At 49.9% G+C, this 21627-nt stretch overlaps 1 protein-coding gene across 10 annotated transcripts in view; it reads left to right on the top strand.

Annotated features, from left to right (window-relative positions):
* Positions 1–21627, top strand: part of MSI2 (musashi RNA binding protein 2) — a 204581-nt gene that overhangs the window by 61436 nt on the left and 121518 nt on the right. For all 10 annotated transcript variants that reach the window (XM_059866263.1, XM_059866261.1, XM_059866262.1 and 7 more), the window contains exon 6: positions 11046–11138. In XM_059866263.1, coding sequence (XP_059722246.1) covers positions 11046–11138 — 93 coding nt within the window. The remainder of the gene's footprint in view (positions 1–11045; positions 11139–21627) is intronic.

Raw genomic sequence — 21627 nt, 5'->3', positions numbered from 1 at the left:
AGGCTGTTTGTCACGAATGTGAAAATAAGGATAGGGGACAGAGGGGAAGAATTATGTTAAATACCAGGGTGATATGTTTTTTTCTCTTTTCCTTATTAGTTATTTGCAAAAATGTATCAAAAAGTCATTTTGATGCAGTGCACAATAGTATCACAAACTTGTGCTTTGCATCCTAAGTGCCTGGTTAGAGCACAGTGAGAAGCTGAAATCATTCCTCGATTAGTCCCTGGAGTCCTGTAGAAGTCTTTAACTCTCAGCATGTGGTCTGTGATTTAACAGTGGATGAAGGATTGCTGAGCTGCAGCTGTGTGGAGAACCTCACATTTTCCAATCTGCAGCCTCTCCCCCTGCTCCTGCAGAGGACCATCAGGCCCTTGCAGGGCTGGCAGGGTGTTGGCCTGGGGGCAGAGCTGCGGGGCTGCAGGAGTGGCAGGCTCTGGTGGGTGGCACATCACTGTCAGGAGGAGGCAGGGACGGTCCCTGGTGGCCCTGCAGCTCTTGGTGCTGGGACGTGGGCCTGGCTTGCAGCTGTCATCGTGGGGCTGCAGGTACAGCTCGTGGAGATCTTGTTGTGGTGAGTCAGTCTCCATGGAAAAGGCAAACATTTCCTCTGTGTAATTCAGTCTGGACAGCTCACTTACACGCTGTACATCACGATGAAGGTGGGATGAAAGGTTTGGTTGTTAACCTCTGTGAGCTGTTCTGATGTACAGCACTGTGTGTGTGGCTTAGAGATGGTTCACAGGTCCTTACAAGTGTTTTAGTCCTGTGTCTGTCTGTCCAAGTCAAGGCACAGGGCTTCTGCACTTAAATTAAAATTCCCTCCGTAGGTACAGGTCCTGCAGCTCTCGGGAGGAACACAATCTCCAGATGGGCAGTGGTGGTGTGCAGTGTGGGTCAGGCTGGGCTGGCACTGTTCCTGCAGTGCCCCAGCACCCCTGAGCACCCCTGGCTCTGGAAGGAGCCCTGCTGGCAGTATTCTGTCTGGAGGTGCTGCTGCTGCCTGCAGCACTGCTCCCAGCACAGCCTCAGGAGCTCAGTGCTGCAGCAGGCAGATGTTAACAGTGCTCACTCTTGGCTGGAGTCACTCTGCACAAGTGCCTGTTCATGGGAAGTTGTCCCAGCTTTTCATGTCCTGCCAGACCTGGAAATCCAGTCATCTCAGTGACTTGGCCTTTTTATGTGACATTTTTGGCAGTGTTGTAATGATCTAGGTACTTGAAAGTCTGTGAGTGTATTGAGCTGTGATAGGCTTTGATACTGGCACAGTTCTTGTGCTGGGGAGGATGGGGAAGGAGTGTACATCCAGCCAAGTGTTTATTCTCAGGAACATCATTATTATTAGAGACCTCTTGGTGTTATAGATCAGGTAAGAATGAGTCCCTCCATCGTTGCTGGAGTTGCTCTGTGAGCCAGTCCAGTGCCTGCACAGCACTTCTGAGCTGCTCCCTTGGACAGGGAGCTGTGGAGGGGCATCCTCAGATGTGCTGGTGGTGTTCACAGCTTGGTTGGTAGCTCTGTGAGCCAGTCCAGTGCCTGCACAGCACTTCTGAGCTGCTCCCTTGGACAGGGAGCTGTGGAGGGGCATCCTCAGGATCTGCTGGTGGTGTTCACAGCTTGGTTGGTAGCACAGAGCTTGGCTGTGCCTGCTGGGGCTGGGCTCCCAGCGTGTGCCTCAGGCTGGCATGGGCTCAGTTCCCCTCCTGCCTGGGGAAGTCCCTGAGCTGCTGTGGGGAGCCCAAGGCTGTGGTGACAGTGCTGGCTGTCCTGGCACAGCTCCCTGTGGGAGAGGAGCACGAGAGGTGGCCTGCTGAGGTGGGCAGGCAAACCTGAGCCCATCAAGGTGTTGCTCAGAGCTGTTTCCTTCCCCTGGCTGCTGAGTGTGTCCTGCCCCAAACACCAGGCACGACCACATCCCTTCTCCTGAACCTCCTGCCAAGTGCTCGGGGTTACAGTGTTAGCAGCTTTGAATAAGTTCTTCCTGGAGATAACTGATTTATTGGGCTGCTGCCCTTCTGAGGGCAAAGCCAGTGACAATTAACAAACAAAGCAGCGTGGGGCAGTTATCACTGTGGGTAATAAATCTTTTGATGTTGGGTATGACTGGCTGATGGGCTTGGAGAGCAGAACTCCAGACAGAGTGTCACTTCAGCATGGGCTGGTGGCAGGGACAGCCGTGACCTGTGAATGACTCTGTCTGTGTACCCAGGTGTGTGCTGGAGGAGGACCATGGGCTGGTGTTGGGCAGGAGGCAGCAGTGCCACTGTCCCTGCTGGCCCTGCTGCTGGTGTGGGTGGCACCGTGGGCAGCCCCTGGGGCTGGTGCTTTCTCAGTGTGCCTGCCCTCCTCGTTCTCAGCAGGACATGCAGGGGCAGGAGCCTGTGTGTCAGCTTTAGGAGAAGGGCTCCTGGGTGGTGACCAGCTCCTCTTCCAGCCTGCCATCCCTGGCTCTCAGTCCTGATGGCACGTGGCTGAGAAATGAGCCCTCCAAGCTCTGGTGGGGAGATGCTGTTGCTCCCTGGTGGCATCTCTGTTTGAATAAACAATTGCTCCCAGACCTGGTGGCGAGGTTTCCAGCACTGGGGAGAGATTTCTTGCTGGGTTTGTAAAAATGATCTAAATGGATCCGACATTGTGGCCATAAAACATCTGTAACATTACACATTTAGTTATGTTACTAGAGACTTGAGTTCATTTTGATGGGCAGTATTTTATCTGCTACTTTCCCCCTTCTGAAAGCAAAGCTTTCTGTAGAGGAGGATTTATAGAAATATATTTCTAGTACCAAAAAAGTCATGCACATTAAGATGTTGGAGTAAAGGAGAAATAATGTCTTTTTTTGGAGACCTTGGCTGATTTATCTCTTGCTTGGTAGTTTGATATGGCCTTCCTAGCTAGGAACAATATTTTTTTTATTCTTCCTTTAATAACAATAATGTCAGTAACAATGTCTTGCACTATTCCAGCATCTTCAAATCAGACTTTCAGCGGGTTAGGCATTTAATGAGTGAAACCTCACAGGCTCCATTGAGCTGTGGGGATATATTTCTGTTCTTTTTGTGGAAATCAAGGCACACAGCACTCGATTGTGCAACGCACTCAACCTAATGAGGCTTCCCCAAATGCTGTGAGTTCAAATGTGTGCTTAGATGCTGAGCCCTGCAGTCTCCAGCTGAGCTTCTCCCAAGACTCTTTGATAGTCAGTGCTGTGCAGACTGAAATGACTTGCCCTGTGGTCACTGAGTGAGTAAACATCACACAGGGAGACAAGCTCTTGTAGCTGTGAGATGCTGCCTTCCCTTGGAAAAAGTATGGATGTTTTCTCTTGCCTTGCATCCACTCTTGGTTTGTGGTGCAGCTCCTCAAGGGCCCTTTTATTCCCAGTCAAGGGTTATTTGATCTGCTTTGGAGTGACAAGGATGTTGGTTTAATAATGGCTGGTGGGCTCCCTCCCTGCAAGGGGAGCATCTCCCCTTGGTGAGCTGGGGGTGGGAGTGCTGCAATTCCTGTAATTCACCAGCCCCTTTGGTGGGGGGGGGAAAGGATAAAAGCAAGCACAGCATTTCATAAAGCTGTGAAAGGGGTTCAGCAGCAGTAACAGCAAATCTGGGCATTTTGGGAGATTTTAGTGGTCTCGCCTCAGAGGGAAAGCTCAGCCTTGTGCAGAGCCTTGAGCTCCATGGGCTTGACTCAGCAGATGAAGTCAAACCTGCTCATCAGTAACTGATTGCCATGTGCTGCTAGAGTATGTAGATGAAATTAATCAAGGCTAAGGGTTAAAGTTTCCATTTGTTCTTTTCAGAGAAATCATCTGGAGTGTGTTGGGAAGGAGGTAAATTGCTTCACACATTTCTTATTCCTTCCTGTGAATTTTTCTTGTTTTAGCAGATTATCTAGAATCTTAACAGAGAGCTCCCATCACTGATTTTAGAGGGTTATCGTGAAAAATTAGTTGATACTAACTTAGAAGCATTTAAATTATGTCATGCTCTCTGCACTGTAGAGGCAATAAATTTCTTTGGCCTGGCCTCAGTGTTTGGAGCTGGAAGAATTTACAAACTCTGGCAGAATCCTTTTCCTCTCCAGTTCAGGCTGTGCTGTTAGGCTTTAATGAACACTGAGTTACAGGACTTGGCCTGAGCTTCCCAGGAGCCTTTTGTCACTCACCCTGGGGCAGGCTGGGGTTGTCAGCAGGTCTGTCCTGGCCCAGCTTCCTGCTCCTCTGCACAGGAATGGCCTCTCCCTGCTGTCCTGCACACCCCTCCTGGCCTGGGAGAGCAGGGCCAGCCAGGGGCCTTCTCCTTGTATTGATCCAGTGAAAAGGTCAGGGCTTGGGCTGTCTTTGGGGAAGCTGATGGGTTGGTTCCCCACTTCTGTCCCCCCTGCTCCACCTTTAGAGCTGTGCTACAGGTCGACCTTGAACATGCCCTTGGAAACACTGTCCTCCCACAGGACATGAAGCTGTGACAGCCAGGGGTGTTCTGTTGTGTTGTGGCCGTGGCACAAGGTGTTTCCTTGGGGAAGGTGGTGTAACATGGCTGAGGAACTGCTGCAGTGGGAATGGTCAGCTGGTCTGTGTTCCACTGAGCACTGCTGGCAGGGCTTCCAGAGGGAGGTCCCTGGGCAGAATGCCATCTCCCCCTTTCTTCCCCTCCCTCTCTCTCTGCTTGCACAAGGTGAAGTTTTTCAGTAGCCTGTAGATTGAGGACCAGAGGCTTAATTGCTTCCCACTGGAGCCTTTGTCCCTCATTACTTGGGCATTGCAGAAATCCCCCTCCCAGTCACGTTGGGCAGTGCTCTCCATTTGTGGCCCCGAGATGTATTAATTTAAAAATAATTATCTTCATTTAAAGTTATTAATGCAGTTTTTAAGCACTGCTGAACAGTAATCAGGCAGGCAGGTTGGATAAGTTGTCTGCACTCAGTGAATATTTAGTTACCTTCCTGCCATACCATGCAGGAGGAGCTGAAGCAACCAGGGGGATTTAAATAGGTTTGCTCTGCTCCCTGCTCCTGTCTGTGCTTCTGTAACCTGTAAAAGAGTTAACTGGAGCACAGGAGGTGGGAGCAGCCCTCAGGGACGTGATAGAACTGGTTATAGCGAGGCTGTGGGGCCAGGAGCTATTCCTGGGCTCTGGAGGGGGGAGCCCTGGCTCTGGTGAATTTTACTGTATCTTTTGATATGGAGCTTGCAGGCAGATTTTGCTCAAAAGACCTGCTGAGCTCTCACAGCTGGGGCTCATTTTCAGGCTTGCATCTCCCATGCAGGGAGCTCTGTGTGGTGGTGCAGGTAAAGGTGTGCTGTGCCTGGAGAGCTGGGGGTGGCTCAGGGGGTGTATGGGACAGCAAACCCTTCTTTTGGGAGCAGCCCCTTCCTGGGGGTGGCTGTGCCCCTGGCAGGCTGCCATCACCTGGCTCTACCTGCGGGTGGGTGAGCGAGGGGCTGCTCCTCCCAGGGGGTTAAAGCCAGTAGCAGTTGGGAAGATGGACCAGGAAGGGCTTTGCTTGGCCCCTGGCCAGGTTTGCTTGTGAAACTCCAAGGATGGTTTTGGCAATTGCTGCCAGTTCAATCTGTCTTGGAAAAATCAGTTTGTGTGTTCTGCCTCCTGCTGATGCCACAGCCCCGAGGGAGGGAAGTGCACCAAAACCCTCCCAGCAGGAAGAGCAGAACCCAAGGCAGCCAAAATCCAGGAATAGAGCAGGGACCAGGTTTGGTTTCTGAATGGGGTGGGAGAACACAGCCCATGTGTATTTTCCCAGAAATCAGGGGAGCTGATTTACGCCCTGGGAATGTGTTTGGATTAAAGGGCTCTTTCATTCCCTCCTGCCTTCTGTAGCTCCAGCAGTTCTCACAGGATGACAGAGCTTACACAGGGGTCAGGCACAAGGTATTTGCTCCGTTTAAGTCTTGCAGAAATCCTATTTTGCATACTTGGGCGTGCTGTACGTGGCACCCAAAGCCAGCTGCCTTTGAGGGACTGCACTGCCCTGGCTCCAGTGCAGCTGGGCTGGGAGGGAGCACAGTGCCCAGCTCAGCACCTCCAGCACCTGTGCAGGGACACCTGGAGACAGGGTGGTTCTGGGTGTTCTCTGTGAGCACACACAGCCTGGCAGCTTTCACTAAACACTGCCTTTTCCCTCCTCTCTTTGCATCACATTTCAGTTGAGTTTTTAATAGCATTTTGGAACTTCCTAGGGGCATCCCAGAGGCAAAAAACTAAAAAAAAACCTGGAGAATTCTTATGGTGTGTGCTCTGCCAAAGAAGCCTGGCAGTTCTGTTAACAAGATCACTTCCCCTGTTACATGAATTATTGTTGTTTTTAATTAGAAGTAATGCTGTAGTTTGAATGTACAGCACAATGGGGTATAAAATGCAGTTCAGCACAGAGACCAAAGCTGGTTTTTCCAATTATAAACCTATTTAGAAGGTGGATACACTAGAAATGATGGAATGCCAAACTGCAGATGAGGTGAGCAGGCTGGGATACACGTGCACCCCTGCCCACGCTGTTGTAGGAGAGAGAGAGGAGAGTGCTCTGGAAAACAGTTACGTATGCATAATTAGTTTAATCTGAAATTAATGCTAATTTCAGCAATTTGTGATGCAGATTCACTATTAGTACTCCAGTCCACTTCCACTACACTGAGAAGTTGAGGATGCAAAGCTTGATGAATTCCACACTGGAGTGTGCCAGAGCTGGGTTCAGCACGGGTTCCCAGGCTGTTCCTTGAGCCCCATGTGCTGGGTGTGTGTCTCTGTCTCCTGCTTGGGGGTTTTACTTCCCAGCATGGCCTGCCAGTGGCACACTCGGGCTCCTCTCTGTGCCAGCTGGGTGTCAGCACTCATCCTTTCCACCCTCACCATCCTGAGCCAGGAGCTCTGCACTAAAACTGGAGGCAGGGGACAGCTCAAAGGCTGCGTAAGGAATGGTTGGGAAATGATACTGAAAGCCATTACCCTGAAGTTAAATATGTAGCTTCTTTGTTGAATGTAGACAGGGCCAGACTCATCTAGAAGGAATGGTGGATACTTATTGCTTGAGATTTTGAAATTCTGGGAATCCTGCAAAATATTTCATGAGCTTAAAATCTTCTTTTTTCATTTTTACTAGTCAGGATAATAAGGCAGTTTTGGTGGGGAAGGAAGAGCCCCAGAAGATGATGAGCAGCGTTACTGTGTGAGTGTGAGGGATGTTCAGGGGTTTGGAGCTGGAGCCCCCAGCTCTGCAAAACCTCACTTCTTCCTTTCATTGGCTAGGCTGGGTTTAGCTCACGTTTGTATTGACACGTTCAAGTGGGACCAGCCTTTCCTTCCCAGAGGCTGCATCTCCAGCCTGTTGTTCAGAGGAGATTTACCTGATAGGCCCCAAACTGATCTAATTACAGCCATAACCCTGCACCAAATGGCATAAACTCAGCAGACTTGCCTGCTAAAGCAGGGAAGGTTTCCTTCCTGCTCCTGCACCTCCTGAAGTGTTTGCTCAGTTTCAGAGCACAAAGGCGATTATATTTTTCAAAAGCCAAGCCAGTAAAGAGAATGTAACCTTGAATGCCTCCTGGCAGGAGTAGTCACATGTGTTTTGATTAACTCAGCACCAGCACGGCACACAAACAGAGCAGTTCTGTGATGCTCACAATTAAAGGGGCTCACACCAGCCTCGGCTCTGCCTCTCCTCGAGTCCTTCTGCAGCGAGAGAGAGACACCTTCAGTACACAGAGCCTCCAAAACCCTCTGGGAGGCACGGTTTGCAGAGCCCTGCAGCAGCCAGGGCTGGATATATTACACTGCACATGAAATCCAAAGACACAGAGCTGCAGCTATTGTGGTTTCAGTGACCCAGACCTCTTGGAGTCCTTAATAAAACATGGCCTTGTGATTGATTCCCACAAATCGCTCCCGTTACCCAAAGCAGGGTGATGGGAGCCAGGAGAGGGCAGGTGGGGCTGCTGGCAGAGGGTCCAAACACACCAGGGCTTCTGTGACACCATTGCTTGGGGGTGTCCCTGGTGTGAGCAGCCTCCAGGAAGCAGGTTCTGAATTTACTTCCAGGAGAAGACAGAGATCCTCAGTGACTCTCCCTGGAGGAATCAATGGCAGGGTGTGCCCAGGTGTGCAGGCCGTGTGTCCCGTGCCCTGCTCTGCTCCCAGAGCCACGGGCTCTGCATTTTCCCTGGGGAAGCCCGGCCCTGTCTCCTCTGTGTGACTGCTGAGCCAGGATGGGCACTTGGAGCAGGGGTCAGGGGCTGTTTCCAGCTCTCCCAGTGCCACACGGGAACTGGTGCTGCAGAGTGGTCAGGCCACGCCACACAGAGCTGCCAGGTGTGGGGAGCAGCTCACCTGGCAGAGGGGCAGGGAGGGGGACGGGCCAGGGCAGCTCCTGCTCAGGGGCTGTGAGCCCCAGCTGAGCGTGGCTGCCAGCGTGGCTCTGTGCTGAGGGGTGTCCCCTTCACCTGGGGGGGAACAGCCTGCTCCTGGTCCCACCTGCTGCTCCTGGTCCCACCTGCTGCTCCTGGACCCACCTGCTGCTCCTGGACCCACCTGCTGCTCCTGGACCCTCCTGCTCCCTCCTGCTGCTCCTGGTCCCACCTGCCCATGTCCCCATGTCCCACCTGCCCATGTCCCTGTGCCCATGTCCCACCTGCCCATGTCCCTGTGCCCATGTCCCATGGCCACACCTCCCCACCTGCCCATGTCCCTGTGCCCATGTCACACGTGCCCATGTCCCTATGCCCATGTCCCACCTGTCCCTGTGCCCATGTCCCTGTGCCCATGTCCCTGTGTTCATGTCCCACCTGCCCCTGTCCCTGTGCCCCTGTCCCTGTGCCCCTGTCCCTGTGTTCATGTCCCACCTGCCCCTGTCCCTGTGCCCCTGTCCCTGTGCCCCTGTCCCTGTGCCCCTGTCCCTGTGCCCCTGTCCCTATGCCCATGTCCCACCTGCCCCTGTCCCTGTGCCCCTGTCCCTGTGCCCATGTCCCTGTGCCCATGTCCCATGGCCACACCTCCCCACCTGCCCGGGCTCCTTGCCTTGGCCAGGTGAGGCCGTGCTGCCTGGTGCCACAGGTGGAAGGGAGGCAGCAGACCCTGCTGGAGAGGCACATCAGGGTGTGCATTTTCTCTTCTGGTGCTGGGGGGATGTGGGAACAGAGCAATTGAGGAGTCTCTTCAGGGAAATGTGGGTTGTAGAAGCAGACTTAATTTTGTGCTTTGCTTTGGTACCAAAGAGCTGATTTCTGAAACCATTTCCCAGCTCACAATACATCTCTAGGCATTAAAATGTTGTGAATTTGCTTGTCATTACCAATATTTTCTTTGACTGAAGCTATTGAAACAAAGTGATCTTTTTTTTTTTCCTATAACCTTCAATCTTGCTTCTAAAAGCAGTAGCTCTCTTTTTCTTTCTTTCTTGGTCAAATATAAAAATGATGATAATTTCAAATACTGCTTTAGAATAATTGCTTTCCTCCCTCTTTTGTATGACAACAGAAGCTTGGCCTGATCTTAAATCAGATGCTGGCAGGCCGAGGGCTCTTGACAGCCCTGCGAAATCCTTTAGTTACAAGTCGGCTTTAGCCAATTCTTTATTTGTAAATGACAATTTTCTACAGAAAAATATATGCTTGGGCTTCAATTTTGGAGCCCTAGATTGCAGCCAGGAAAAAATAATTGAATTTCTACACATTTTTTTTTTCCTCCTCTCTTTTTCTTCCTAACTTTAAAAAAAACCCAGACAGAAAAGTGAGGCTGTGTAAGGTGTGATTGGAGCTGATTGAGGGGAATAACTGCCCTGCTCAGTGTGCAGGCTGTGGGACAGGGCTGGTGATTAATTTGTTCTGTGCTGGGAGGGTTTGGGGCTGCTCTGAGCTTTGTGTCCCATGTCCCAGCCCCGTGGAGGCTTTGCCCATGTGTGTGTGACAGGGTGACCTCGGCGGGGAGCAGGTCTGGGATGTCCTCAGGAGCTCAGGAGCCCTCACCAAAGGCATCTCCAGAGGAAAACCAGGCAGTGGTGAACCTTGCAGGTGCCAGGCTGATCCCTGTGCCTCTGTGTTCCCCTGCTCAAGCAGGCAGGCCCTGGCTCTGGAGTTAGGGATGTTTTTCTCCTCACCCAGTTTGGGTTTGTGGCTGAGGTGTTTGCTGGTTCCTGAGCTAGGCAGGGTTGACTCCACACCTGTCCACGTGGGCTGGCTGCTGCTGAGCTGCCTCCAGCTGCAGGGCCGTGGCTCTGAGCCCTCCCCAGCCCTTCAGGGGGTGCTGGCAGCATTGTCCTGGCTCTGCCTTCGCTCGGGGGTCAGCCCACCAAAGCCCCCCCAGCTGGGGTTTGTGTGCCCGGGCTGATCCTGCCCATCCTCGGAGCTGCAGGCTGTGGGTGGTGGGCTCTGCCCTGGGTAGGGCATCCAGCAGCATCCCTTGGCATTGCCAGGCCAAACCCAGGCACACCTGGGGCAGCAGCAGGAGCTGGGGGGCACAGACAGGTTCCTGGGGGGGCTGGTCTGCCCCCAGGATGGCGATTCCACGGGCCTGGGCTGTGCTGGCTGGAGGATGCTGTGTTGGCAGCTCTGGCTGTCTTTCATCATTTGATTACTTTAAAAGTAACTGTGCAAGTTCCTTTTAAACTGACCCGTGGAAACTTAATAACACATCACTTGGATTTGATGTAATTGCCTTTCCCTACCAAGGAGCATTCAGCCTGTCTGTAGGGAAAGGAGGGGCAAAGGCACCTCTGCTTTGAGGCAGTAGCTATGAGGATACAGTGCTTGGACTCCCTTTTTCACTTTTATTTGCATTGAGAAGCACAATAAAAATCATTTATTAAAAAAAAATATCCAGGGGCTAGAGTTGTTATTGAGAGCCTTTACTCAGCCATCTCTCAAATAAAAACAAAACAAGACAGAAAGAAGTATCTAATCAAATCGAATTGAAATTGCTTTTGTAAAGAAGTATTCTCATTATCTGGGTTAGGGATAGGATCTGAAGAATATTTCTTTTTCCACGTATTGTTTGAAATAATCTGGTTAAACCATATGCTTGTCTTGTAATTTCTTACAGATGGTCACAAGAACAAAGAAGATTTTTGTAGGTGGATTATCGGCTAACACAGTAGTGGAAGATGTGAAGCAATACTTTGAACAGTTTGGCAAGGTAAGTTCTGCCCAAGTGAGCACTACATAGTTGTTCTTTCTTCCCTTTCTTTTTGAAGTGTGTTTTGAAAAACAAAAGTGCATTGAGGACTGAGCTCAAAGGAGGGCCAAGTTTTTGCCTTTCTGTGTCATTCCTTGAAGCCTCTGGGATTCCTTTTCTGTTTGCTGCTGTGTGTGTACAACATTGCCAACACTGTTTACTTCCACTAAAGAAAAAAGCATCACTGGGAGGTGAATCTGTGTCTGTTCAGGAAGAGTCTGACCCTTAGCTGAATGATTGCACAGTTGTCTTCTCCATAAAATCAGCCTTCTGTTAGCCCCGATCCCAGTGGCAGAAAGGGCAGATAGACCTATTGGAGAGCTCATTAATTTGTGAAAATGCCTGGAGGAACCACGTGAAAAGCAAGAGCAATGTGGAAGTCACTAGAATATCCACTTAATTTCTTACTAGAAAATCCTTCTGCAAGTATGTGTAGAATGCTGGCATCATGGAAAAATAAAAAACACCAAAATAAAATATCCACAGCAAAAGAACCCCTGACCAAAACGCCCAAACAAACGAGTTTGTGCAGAGGAGGAGATCTGAACCTGGCCAGAATAGTCTTTGCTGTGGTGTAACAGCTCCAGCCCCACTGTCCAGGCTTTGGCTGGTGCTTGGTGACCCTGACTCCCATGGAGCTCCCTGGGTCCCCACGGGCTCTGGACAATGGTTCAGGAGTGCCGTGGGTGATGAGAGCAGTTTGTGGCACCACCTTCTGCCAGCCCCACTGCCATGGGGCTCCACGGGTTCCAGCTCCAGGGATTCCAGCCCAGCAGCTCCATTGCTGTCCTTTGGAGTGCAGCAATTGCTGCTTCAGGTGCAGGATTGTGTGAGGACACAGCAGGGGATCCCAGAGCAAAGCAGCTCCCATTCCTTGGAGTTAGTTTATGTTTCTTTTATCTGCCCTGAGCCAGGCAGGATTTGGTTGGGGGCTGAGGAGGCGAGTTTATAAATGGTTCCTGTGCTGGATTGATAGTTGTTTTGCAAACCAGTCATTTTATTTTCAATAATAATCTTCGATTCCGGCAGGATGTTTACAGCCTGCTGAGCCTTTTATTAAAGGATTACATGAGCTTTTGGATGTTTCTTCTGTAGTTACTTCTAATTGCAGAACTCCACTAACCTGTATTTTTCAAGTTAATAATAGTTTCAATATAAGTGCTTTGCATATTGTCTGGATGTTGTCTTAATATAGTCTTTTTAATTTCACCATCTGGTAGTTTCATGCTTGCAGTTTTACAGTCCCTGAGAATGCAGCAGCCAGGCTGTGTCTCAGGAGTGACTGGGGATTCGGGACACTTTGGTTCTGCTTTTGTGCTCTGCCATTCTTGAGACAGCTTAGCAGAGGTTTGCCTTCCCAAAGGCAGTACTTCAGAAAAATCAAGTGGTTTTTTTCCTTCAAGTGTCTTAATTTTGCAGGCTAAAAAATTTAAGGAGCTGAAAATTGCCCAAGTTGGGATCAAGGTAGGAGCCCATTGCCATGTCAGCACAGCTGGGGCTGTCCCTCTGAGGCTGAGCTCCTGCAGGAGCCAGGCTGGCAGGGCTTGGTCCCTGCCACTGCAGGTGGCCTGTGTCACAGTCCCTGCTCCAGCTTATTTGGAGTGAGTGAAGCTGGTGCTGCCTGGAGCAGAGGCTGCTTGGCTGTGTGACCGTGACCCGACCTTGGTGCAGGTGTTGGGTTCTCCCCATGGTGCTGCTCTGTATCAGCTGGGACTGTTTGGTTTTGGGGTGATTTGAGGTGATTCTCCTCAGGCTCTGGTGTCAGGAGGTGGTCAGTGACCCTTAGCAATGGGGAGGTTTGGTTCAGCTGAGTTAGAGACTTGTTAACCTGCTGTGGACAGTGGGATGCTGCATTCAGACACTGGACCCAGTGCTGCAGGACCTTGCAGGAGCCAATCCTTGTCCATCCCCCTTCCCTGCCCCTCCAGGACCTCCGTGCTGGGATCCAGCCCTGTGAGGCAAGGCCTGTGCACACATCAGGCCATTAGCAGTGATCCACATCCATTGGCCAGCTCTGCCTTTGCTCAGAGCTTCCTTCAAATAAAGCAAATTGCATTAGACAGTTAAAGTGTGAGGAGCCGCCCATGTTTGATAGGAGCATCTCAGGTGATTTGCTCTTTGAAATGCTGAGCTTCTTTATCAGCTGGAAAAAAAGGCAGTTCCTGCAGTCCTGTCTGTGCTTGCTGGGGAGAGCAGCTCTGCATTCAGGGGAGGCTCTTCTGGGGCCTGGAGGTGGCTCTCAGAGCACAGGATGTGGGGACAGCAGCTCTGGGGCCAGGTGGGCTCGCTCCTGGAACTGGGCTTGGCAGGAAGGGGGTCAAGAGTTGAATTTGAAACTGCAGCTTTTTGAAAAGCCAGTGCCAGAACCTTTGTCTCTGAGAAAAGGAAAAGCTTTAGTAAACCCACCTGTAAATAGTAATGGTAATAATATGATATTTAATTAGTAAAGCCACCAGTGGAAGTGCCTGATGATACAGCACCAAAGTATGTGGCAATGATAATTCCTGAAACTTAGCTTGTAGGGTTCCTCATGGTGATTCCTTTTCCTTTCTGAAAAAGCCTGGGAGTCACAGATTTCCCTCTGGGGAGGTGGGCATCCTTAGCTGCTGTAAGCTGTGGAGGAGAACTGGGAAAAATGACCTGAGTGAAGCCAAAAGCCATCAGAGAAGGAGCACAGAAGAGTGCAATGAACAGCTTTGTGACTGCTCAGAGCTGCTGGGGCTGGCCCTGTGCACCTGCAGTTCTTGTGAGGCTCCCCAGAGAGCCTTGGCAGGGTCTGGGTGCTGAGGAGGGGGAGGATTCTCCTTCCAGTCATGTCAGGGGGCAGAATCCATGGAGGACATGAGAAGGCTAAGCTGGGAGAACACCCAAGTAAGCCATAAGCATTTCAAATCAGAAGAAGGAAAAGAGCCATTATGTTATTCCTGATCCTGACAGTCTAATGCAGTTGTTTGCTGGATCCTCTGCTATTTCAGTCAAAGATGTTTCAAACATTGCTACAAACAAAATAAATTCAGGGTCCTGTTGACCTGTCTGGGCTCTGCAGCCTTGCCCTCGTGCTGGCTGTGAAAAGCTGCTGAGCCCAGGCTTTGAGAGAACTGAAATGAGAGGGGCTGGAGCTGAGGAGACCCAGGGGGAGCTCGGTGGGGCTGGCATTCCTCCCCTCTGGAGGCCCTGGTACTGCTGTGGGCAGGGCTGGGGCTGCACATCTGCCTGATCCTGGCTGTCTGGAGGGGCAGGAGGTGTGGAGCTCTGAGACTGGGACCTGTTGGAGCATTTAAGGCATCAGGCATCATTTATAAAAGAAAAAGAAAACTGCAGCAGACTCCTCAAGCCTCACCTGGAGTCCTGTGAGCAGCAGAGGAAAGCTCTGAGCACTCTGGGGTCTCAGACCTGCGTGTGCTGCCCTGGGGACTGCAGCAGTGCCCAGGGCAGGCAGGGCTCAGGTGTGCCCAGGTGTGCCCAGGTGCTGCTCCCTGCACAGAGCTCCTGCAGGAGCAGCCCAGCCCTCGCTTGTGCAATTCCACTTCACAGGGCCAACTGTGTAATTAGTTTGGAAGACTTATGCCTAGTCATTGGTTTATCCTAATCGGCTTTGGCTTTTCCCAACAACAAAGTGAGCTTATTTTCCTAAGCTGAAACAACTCTGCTCCCTTTGTTCCTCTCTTTTATTGTCTCATTCCTTTCATTCTGTTTTACTGCCAAAGTTTTGTTTCATTAGGCCTACAAGTCATTTCCAATCCAGTGGGCTGCTACAATAAGGCCTTTCTAACTCAGCTGCCCTGGTTCCCATGTCCCTTCTGGTGGGGAGCCAGGACTTGCTGTTTGACATGGGATTTTAACCCTTTGGTTCCCCCTCAGTGGGGCTGAGGCAGGCTGGAGCCCTGACAGCTGATGGATCCCATGATTGCATGCAGGCATTAATTGATGGGGTAATGAGCCCCAGGTATCGTGTTCAGGCCCAATCATGGGAACAGAGCTCTGAGCAAAAACCTTCTTGCTGTGATGAGTGGTGGTGGGAACAGTGCTGGGAATGAAAAGGCCACAGTGTCCTTCCAGCAGGGTGGGAACAGCTCTGCTGAAGGTATGTTCCAGTTGTCCTGAGCTATTAGATCAGCCCGCGTTGGACTGTTCTTGTAGAAAAATCACATTTGCTTGTGTAGGAGGGAACACAAATTTAAATTTATCCTTTTTGGAACCAGATTGGTGATGTCTGAAGATGTGTGAAGTAGTTTTGTGGACAGACAATCCTGTTCCATATTGCTGTTTCAGACTGCTGGAGGAGCAGTCAGTGCTGGTGGTGGTGGCCCCAGATGTTTCACTTTCAATCTGAGAGCATTGGCTCTTCAATTTCCCTTTCACAGTAATCCTAAAGTGACTTTCAGGGAAGGGGGCTCTGGCACTTGTTTTTGTTTTAAATTTCCAGATGAAATTGGACCAGACCAGCATGCATGAATTTTGTGTTCTGCCCTGGCTTGCTACAAGGTCCCTCAGACCCATCGTAGCCATGCTTCAGCTTCACTTGGAATATATTGTTTCCTCAGGAATGGCTTTTTAAGACTTGAACATTTTGAGACAAGACAGGATTTCTGAATTACCTCTGTGGATTTGAAATGTTTTGTACAGTCAGTTGTTATTTCCTGTGAGATGCAGAACAGACCAATGGAGGAATAATAATAATAATAATAATAATAATAATAATAATAATAATATCTGAATTCTGACATGTTTTTTTTTTCTGATGAGCTTTTGAAAATGTGTAGTTTTCTTATCTCTTCCTTCTGTCGCCTGACTTCGTGTCAGTTGAGGGAGAGGAGGTGGCTCCTGACACCTGTCCTGCCCCAGGCACACCTCCAGGTGCTGCCTCACCAGGAGCTGGGGCTGTGAACCCCAGAAGGTGAGAATGAGCATTTCCTCCTTTGGCTGTCCCATGCCCTGCATTACAGCACAGATCCTGGAGCACATAACAACCAGTGTAACCTTTGGGAAAGTAACCTTTGCAGTGAAGTGCCTCTGCTTCCAGTGTCAGTGTGTCAGGAGGGAAGGAGGTGGGATCCAGCCGAGGATTTCAGCCTGATCTCGTGGTTTGCATCAATCACTCCGGGCTCTCCTCCCTGACAGCTGGGAAAAATAAATCAGGAAAACAGGAGAGGAAACTCCTCCTTGTTTGGCCAGGCTGCCTGGGGGTGAATGAGTTAATGCACTGCCCTGGTATTAAGCACTCCAGTGGTTTACTTTTCCCTGAGACCGAGTATGGCTCTGAAGATGTTTTTACAATAAAGTTGTTAGCATGAGAAAAGGTGGTTTTCTCACCGTGGGTTCATTTCGGGGGGATTTGGAAGCCTGTGTGGAGCTGGGGCTAGGGCCAGAGTCAGGAGGTGCAGGGAATTCTGCTGTATGAAAGTGAAAGCTTAGTTAATTTAGCCTTGGCAGAGAGTTGGGATTGCATTGTCACCCCGGCTGGACATTGATATGTAGATTTAACGGTCAATAGGAGACATGGATGGGCTGTCCTTAAAGCATTTGCTTTGCAGAAAAGTCATTTTTCAGCTTGACAGATTGCTAACCTTTCACATTTTTCAGCACTGTATTTCCCAGTTCAGTACTTGGGAATTGATTATGTTTTATGAAACAAAGGGATGAATTTGGCTCTTATTTACATTGTAGTCTGTAATAGCCAGAGTTCCCTAAGCATTTGTCATATGCAGTAAAACAGAGAATGTGGTGGCTTTTTTTTACCTTCTGCTGCCCTCAGTGTTCCCTTCCAGAGTCCCTGCAAGCTCTGGGCCTGCTGTGGGCCAGCTCAGAGCTCATCCTGTTCTTGTTTCTGAGTTATCTGCAGGCACCTTGGCAGAAGTCGCTTAATTTGGATCAGCCAGAGCCAGCAATAACAAACACGGCGTTGTTTGCAGCTCCTGATAGCTCTGGGACAAGGAAAAGCAGAGTTTGGGGGCTGCCTCCTCCACTGTGCTTCAAAATTCCTCTGCTTCCACACGTCCCTGTTTCCATGTTGTGTCCGTGATGTGCCAGACTATACTGAATGTCCCTTTAAATTTTAGCTTTGGCATGTGACAAGGGACCTGGGATACAGGGGTCCCTCATGGCCTAAAGCACTTCTTATTATTTCTTCTCCCTCCCACACATGCTTTTCTTTTATTTTTTTTTTTTTTTAACAAACTGAGGAACTTGATCGTTGCTTAAAAAGCATCAAAAGCAGCCTCACTGTTTTCATGCTGCCAGTGAGGAGCTGCACACAGGAAGTCAGTTTTGAGGTGGTCTGGGATAAATAAGCCACATGCTTTGTGGAAGTGGTTTTGTTATAAATGAGATGTTGGTTTCTACCTGGGTTTTATGAAAAGAGGAAATGTTAAGGCAGGATTTGTGGGCACGAGGGCAGTATCAGAGCCCAGCAGAAGTCTGAAGTTCAGTTTTATTTCCTTTCCTGCTCTGGTTGATGAAGTGCTGTAGCACCACAGCCTGTGGGAGATGAGTGAAATCAATCATTATTCCGGGGCTGTGTTTGGGAAGAGAAAAGTTATGTGAAAATACTCAGCTTTCCTCCTCCAACATGTGTGTGAATTTTTTGTTTGTGTGTGTGTGTGTCTTTGTCAGTTTTACAACTGAGCCAAACCCGTGGAAATTATCTATATCCTTTCTGAGACCCCAGGGAAGTCAATTTTGTTTTTCACCCCTGCTTTTATTTCATACAAAGGCAATAGGCTATATAAAATCCCTACCAAATGGAGTTAATCCTATTTGGTTTCTATCCCTGGAGCAATCCTGGGTTCAGCCCCAGTCAGGGGGGTTGCAGATGTAGGACTTCCCTGGAAGGAGATGATTTGGGTTTGCTGGGGTGGTGTCTCTGACCCTGTGTGGGCCGTGGGTCTGGCTGGAGCTGTGCCCCAGCTGGGCTGAAGGCAGGAGATGGTGGTGCTAATCCCACTCTGGGCACCAGGTAAAATATCTGATGGACATTTCCCATATCTGCTGTGAAACTGTGGCAGATCCCACTTTGGCACTTGTCTGGAAGCCTCCCAAAGTTATTTCTGGGTGCAGGTGCTGCTCCTGCCATCCCTGCAGGGCACTGCTGCTCCTTGAGGAGCTTGGCTTTGGGAAAAGCAAACCCATGTTTTAGCTCTGGTGAGGAAACAGCAGCAGTTCCTTAAACCTGGCACAGTGTAGTTGAAAGCTGCACCCTCCTTCCTGCTCACAGGTGTGGGGAGGCTCACAGCCCAGCTGAGCTGGTTCAATAAATCATGATTGACTGGGGAGTCAGCATTTGATCAGTGCCATCATCCCCCACCATGGGCACCCTGGCAGAGTGATGGCTGAGACCTGAGCGTGCTCCAAATGCAGCTGAGCTGGGCCACAAAGAAAAGGGCTTTTGCAGGTGCCCAGGAGGAACTTCCTAGGACCTGTTCCAGTGTGGAGAAGAGCAGATGTTACTGGGAGCAGCTGTAATAATGCTTTTTCCATGTGGAAATGAATGGCCATATTGATCAGTCCTAGACATTAAATACTGGAGTTTTGCTCACACGTGGAATATTGAGGTGAAACCAGTTTAATTAAACTTAATTCTGCAGGTGTAGAATATGAAATTTGTTTGATGTCCATCATACACATGTCTCTCTCTGTTAGGAGCCCCTTATAATTATTTTCTTTGGGGGGAAAAATGTACCTGCACATGTTTGGGTAGAAATGGAGTGGTGGCCAAGCATGAATCACATCAGTCCTATCAATAATTCCCAGTCCTGGTGATACCTGCCAGCCCAGAGAGAGTGGTACAGTATTTGTATTTATAAATATAACTGCAGAAACCAGGACAAGGGCAAAGTGGCTCAAATGAAGAGCCAATTAAGATAATCTAAGCAGAATGAGGATTAAGTGCCTCCTAATCTGAAGGGCACCCAAAATGCATGTGGCCAGTTGAGATCAAGCAAGTGTTGTCTGTGTGTGGGACCTGCAGAGGGGTTTGGGGTGAGCAGGGATGAGCACAGAGTGCTCAGGGCACGGTGGAGCTGGAATGGTTCTGGATGGCACAGAATGAGCCTCTGGCTGTGCTGTCACCTCCGTGCCACTCTGCAGAGTGTTGGATTTGTCATAAAGAAATGATTGCAGGTAGAAGGGGAGTTAACATCTTGTAGTTTTCCTTTCCCAGAAAGAGGAAAGCACTCAGAGCTCTGTCAGGGAAGAAGCTGCTCTGTGTTTTCTTTTTAAAAAACACTTGAAAAACCATTTTTATTTAACCATTTAGCCCTTGTCCCATTTGCTGCTGCTCCAAGTGAGGCACCTGCAGTGTATGTGGTGGGGACAGGGGGGCACATTTGCACCCGTGTTCCTGGAGACTGATTGCAAATTCCAGCACCCAGGAGCATGGGCAGGATTCCTCCTGGAGCCTCTGTTTATTCTGCTGCTGGCCTGACAGGGTGTGGTGGCTGTGTGCACCCGAAGTGGGGGGGCTGGCAGCTCCTGCTGGGTGTTTGTGGGGACCAGGGGGTGCCCAGACCCCGTGCTGGGTGCAGGGGGTGCCCAGACCCCCCTGGCTGTGCCCCCTTTGCTGGCAGTGGCCGTGTGAGCAGTGTGGTGGCTCTGCAGGTGAAGGTGCCCGTGTTGGATCTCTCGCTCTGCAGAGTGGTTTAGCGAGTTCAGATCCGTGCCATGTTAATTGTCAGGACTGGGAGGGTGGGAGCAGATTTCACCGGGGGCAATGGAAGAGATCCAATGAATTTCCACTCTGTTTCACCGCTTGGCAAACCAGCACTTACTGTCACTTTGCATAAATAGGTTTATTTCAGAGGGTCAGCCGGCACCACTCCCCCCTTCCCCTGCTGGCCCACCCTCCCCTGAAGGAGAGGAGGCCGACGAGCATTTAATTTCCCCAGCAGCAGGTGCTTGTCATCCATCTGAAGAAAGCTGCCAACATCTGGTGCAATTGCCTCGGCAAACGCAGTAACAAGGCGCCTGCAGTTCAAACGCAGAGAGAGCATTGCCTCTTTAATGATAACAAGCTGTTGGCTTCCCCTCTGAGATGAATTCATCTCACAGATGTTTGTCTAGTTTTGGCAATCTTATCACTATAGCTTTGGTGATTATGCTCAACTGGAGACTATTACTATAAAAGAAGTTTGAACTTGTTCCATTTTTGCATTATTTATTTATTTAGCCATTTATTTCTCTGCTTTCTGGATATAATTTGTATCAACAACTGTACTGTTGGTCCCATTACCCGAGTACCCTCAGATTTTTATTGCATCTGCTGAACAGTAGCTTGCTACTTGACTCCCACCGCTGGCAAATGTCTTTCAGCCACGCTGACGTTTTAACATTCCCCATCAACAGCTTTGTGGTTTGAACCCTCTATTTAACACTACATTTTCTGGGATTACTTGGCGCTGGCTCTGTCTGTTCTCTCTAATAACTGCAATACACTCCCTGGTTCTGCAAGGCGTGAGGTGCCAGGAACATTCTGGATGTTCCGTTTGGCCGGCAGCGCTCTGGTGACCTTGGCAGGGCTCTCTAATGACAGCCATGACCGTCTTCACTGGTGGATCTCAAACATTTCCAGCCTCAGCCGGATCCCACGGAGCGTGGGGACCTGCAGGCTGAGGGCTCCAGTGCCTCTTTGCTCTTGTTTGCTTTTCTAACATGCCTGGCTTTTTTTAAGGAGACAATTTCTCCCCGAACGTGTGGAATTTAATTCTGGTAAATAGGATTTATTTTTGGAAACGTGCTTGTGAATAGGTGACTCATGCCTGAATGAAGATGTGTCACTGTTGGTGGGGACACCACGTATATAATTTCTTGGGCTATAAATAGATGCCAGTCCAAGTCCTGGTGACATGGTGATGCTTCACACCGACTCGTTAGCTCAGCCTGGCTGCTGAGGAGAGTGTTTAGAGTGTCAGTCTCTCCTGCTGGAGCAACAATTTCTGCTGATGCTTATGGAATAACATCAATAGATTGGTGGAATCCTGGGACTACTTTAATTGGCACAAGCAGGTTCCCGTGCTGCCCTCATGGGGTGCACTCGTGTTTCTTCTCTCGTTGCAGGGGTGGAGAAACTGACTTTTGGGTGTTTGCGTGCTTGTCAAAAGCCAGGGGTACCACCTGCAGGGTCCTGAGACTCAGAAACTGGGTTTGCTTATTTGTTGCTGTGGCTGAGGAGCCTTTAAGCTGCACACACAGGATCAGAGCTGGCTCCTGTTTCCAGGTGCTGGAAGGAGCAGTCCTTGTCCCGTGGCTGATGCTGAACTGTGGCTCCGTGTTGCTGTTTGCTCAGCACCACTTACCCACCAGCACAGCACGTATGGTTTAATGGCTGTCCTTTTTTGTGCTTCTGCTGTAGTTACAGTATTATTAAAAATCCATTAAATTTTGATGTACATCATAAAGTATGTGCTCCTGTGAATGCGAGCGCAGATAATTATTTCTGATGAATAAACCAAAAGGA

This window comes from Haemorhous mexicanus, chromosome 22, assembly GCF_027477595.1.
Source record: "Haemorhous mexicanus isolate bHaeMex1 chromosome 22, bHaeMex1.pri, whole genome shotgun sequence".
Classification (NCBI taxonomy): domain Eukaryota; kingdom Metazoa; phylum Chordata; class Aves; order Passeriformes; family Fringillidae; genus Haemorhous; species Haemorhous mexicanus.
Note: the sequence above shows the minus strand (reverse complement) of the source record. Positions and strands in the feature narration are given on the sequence as shown.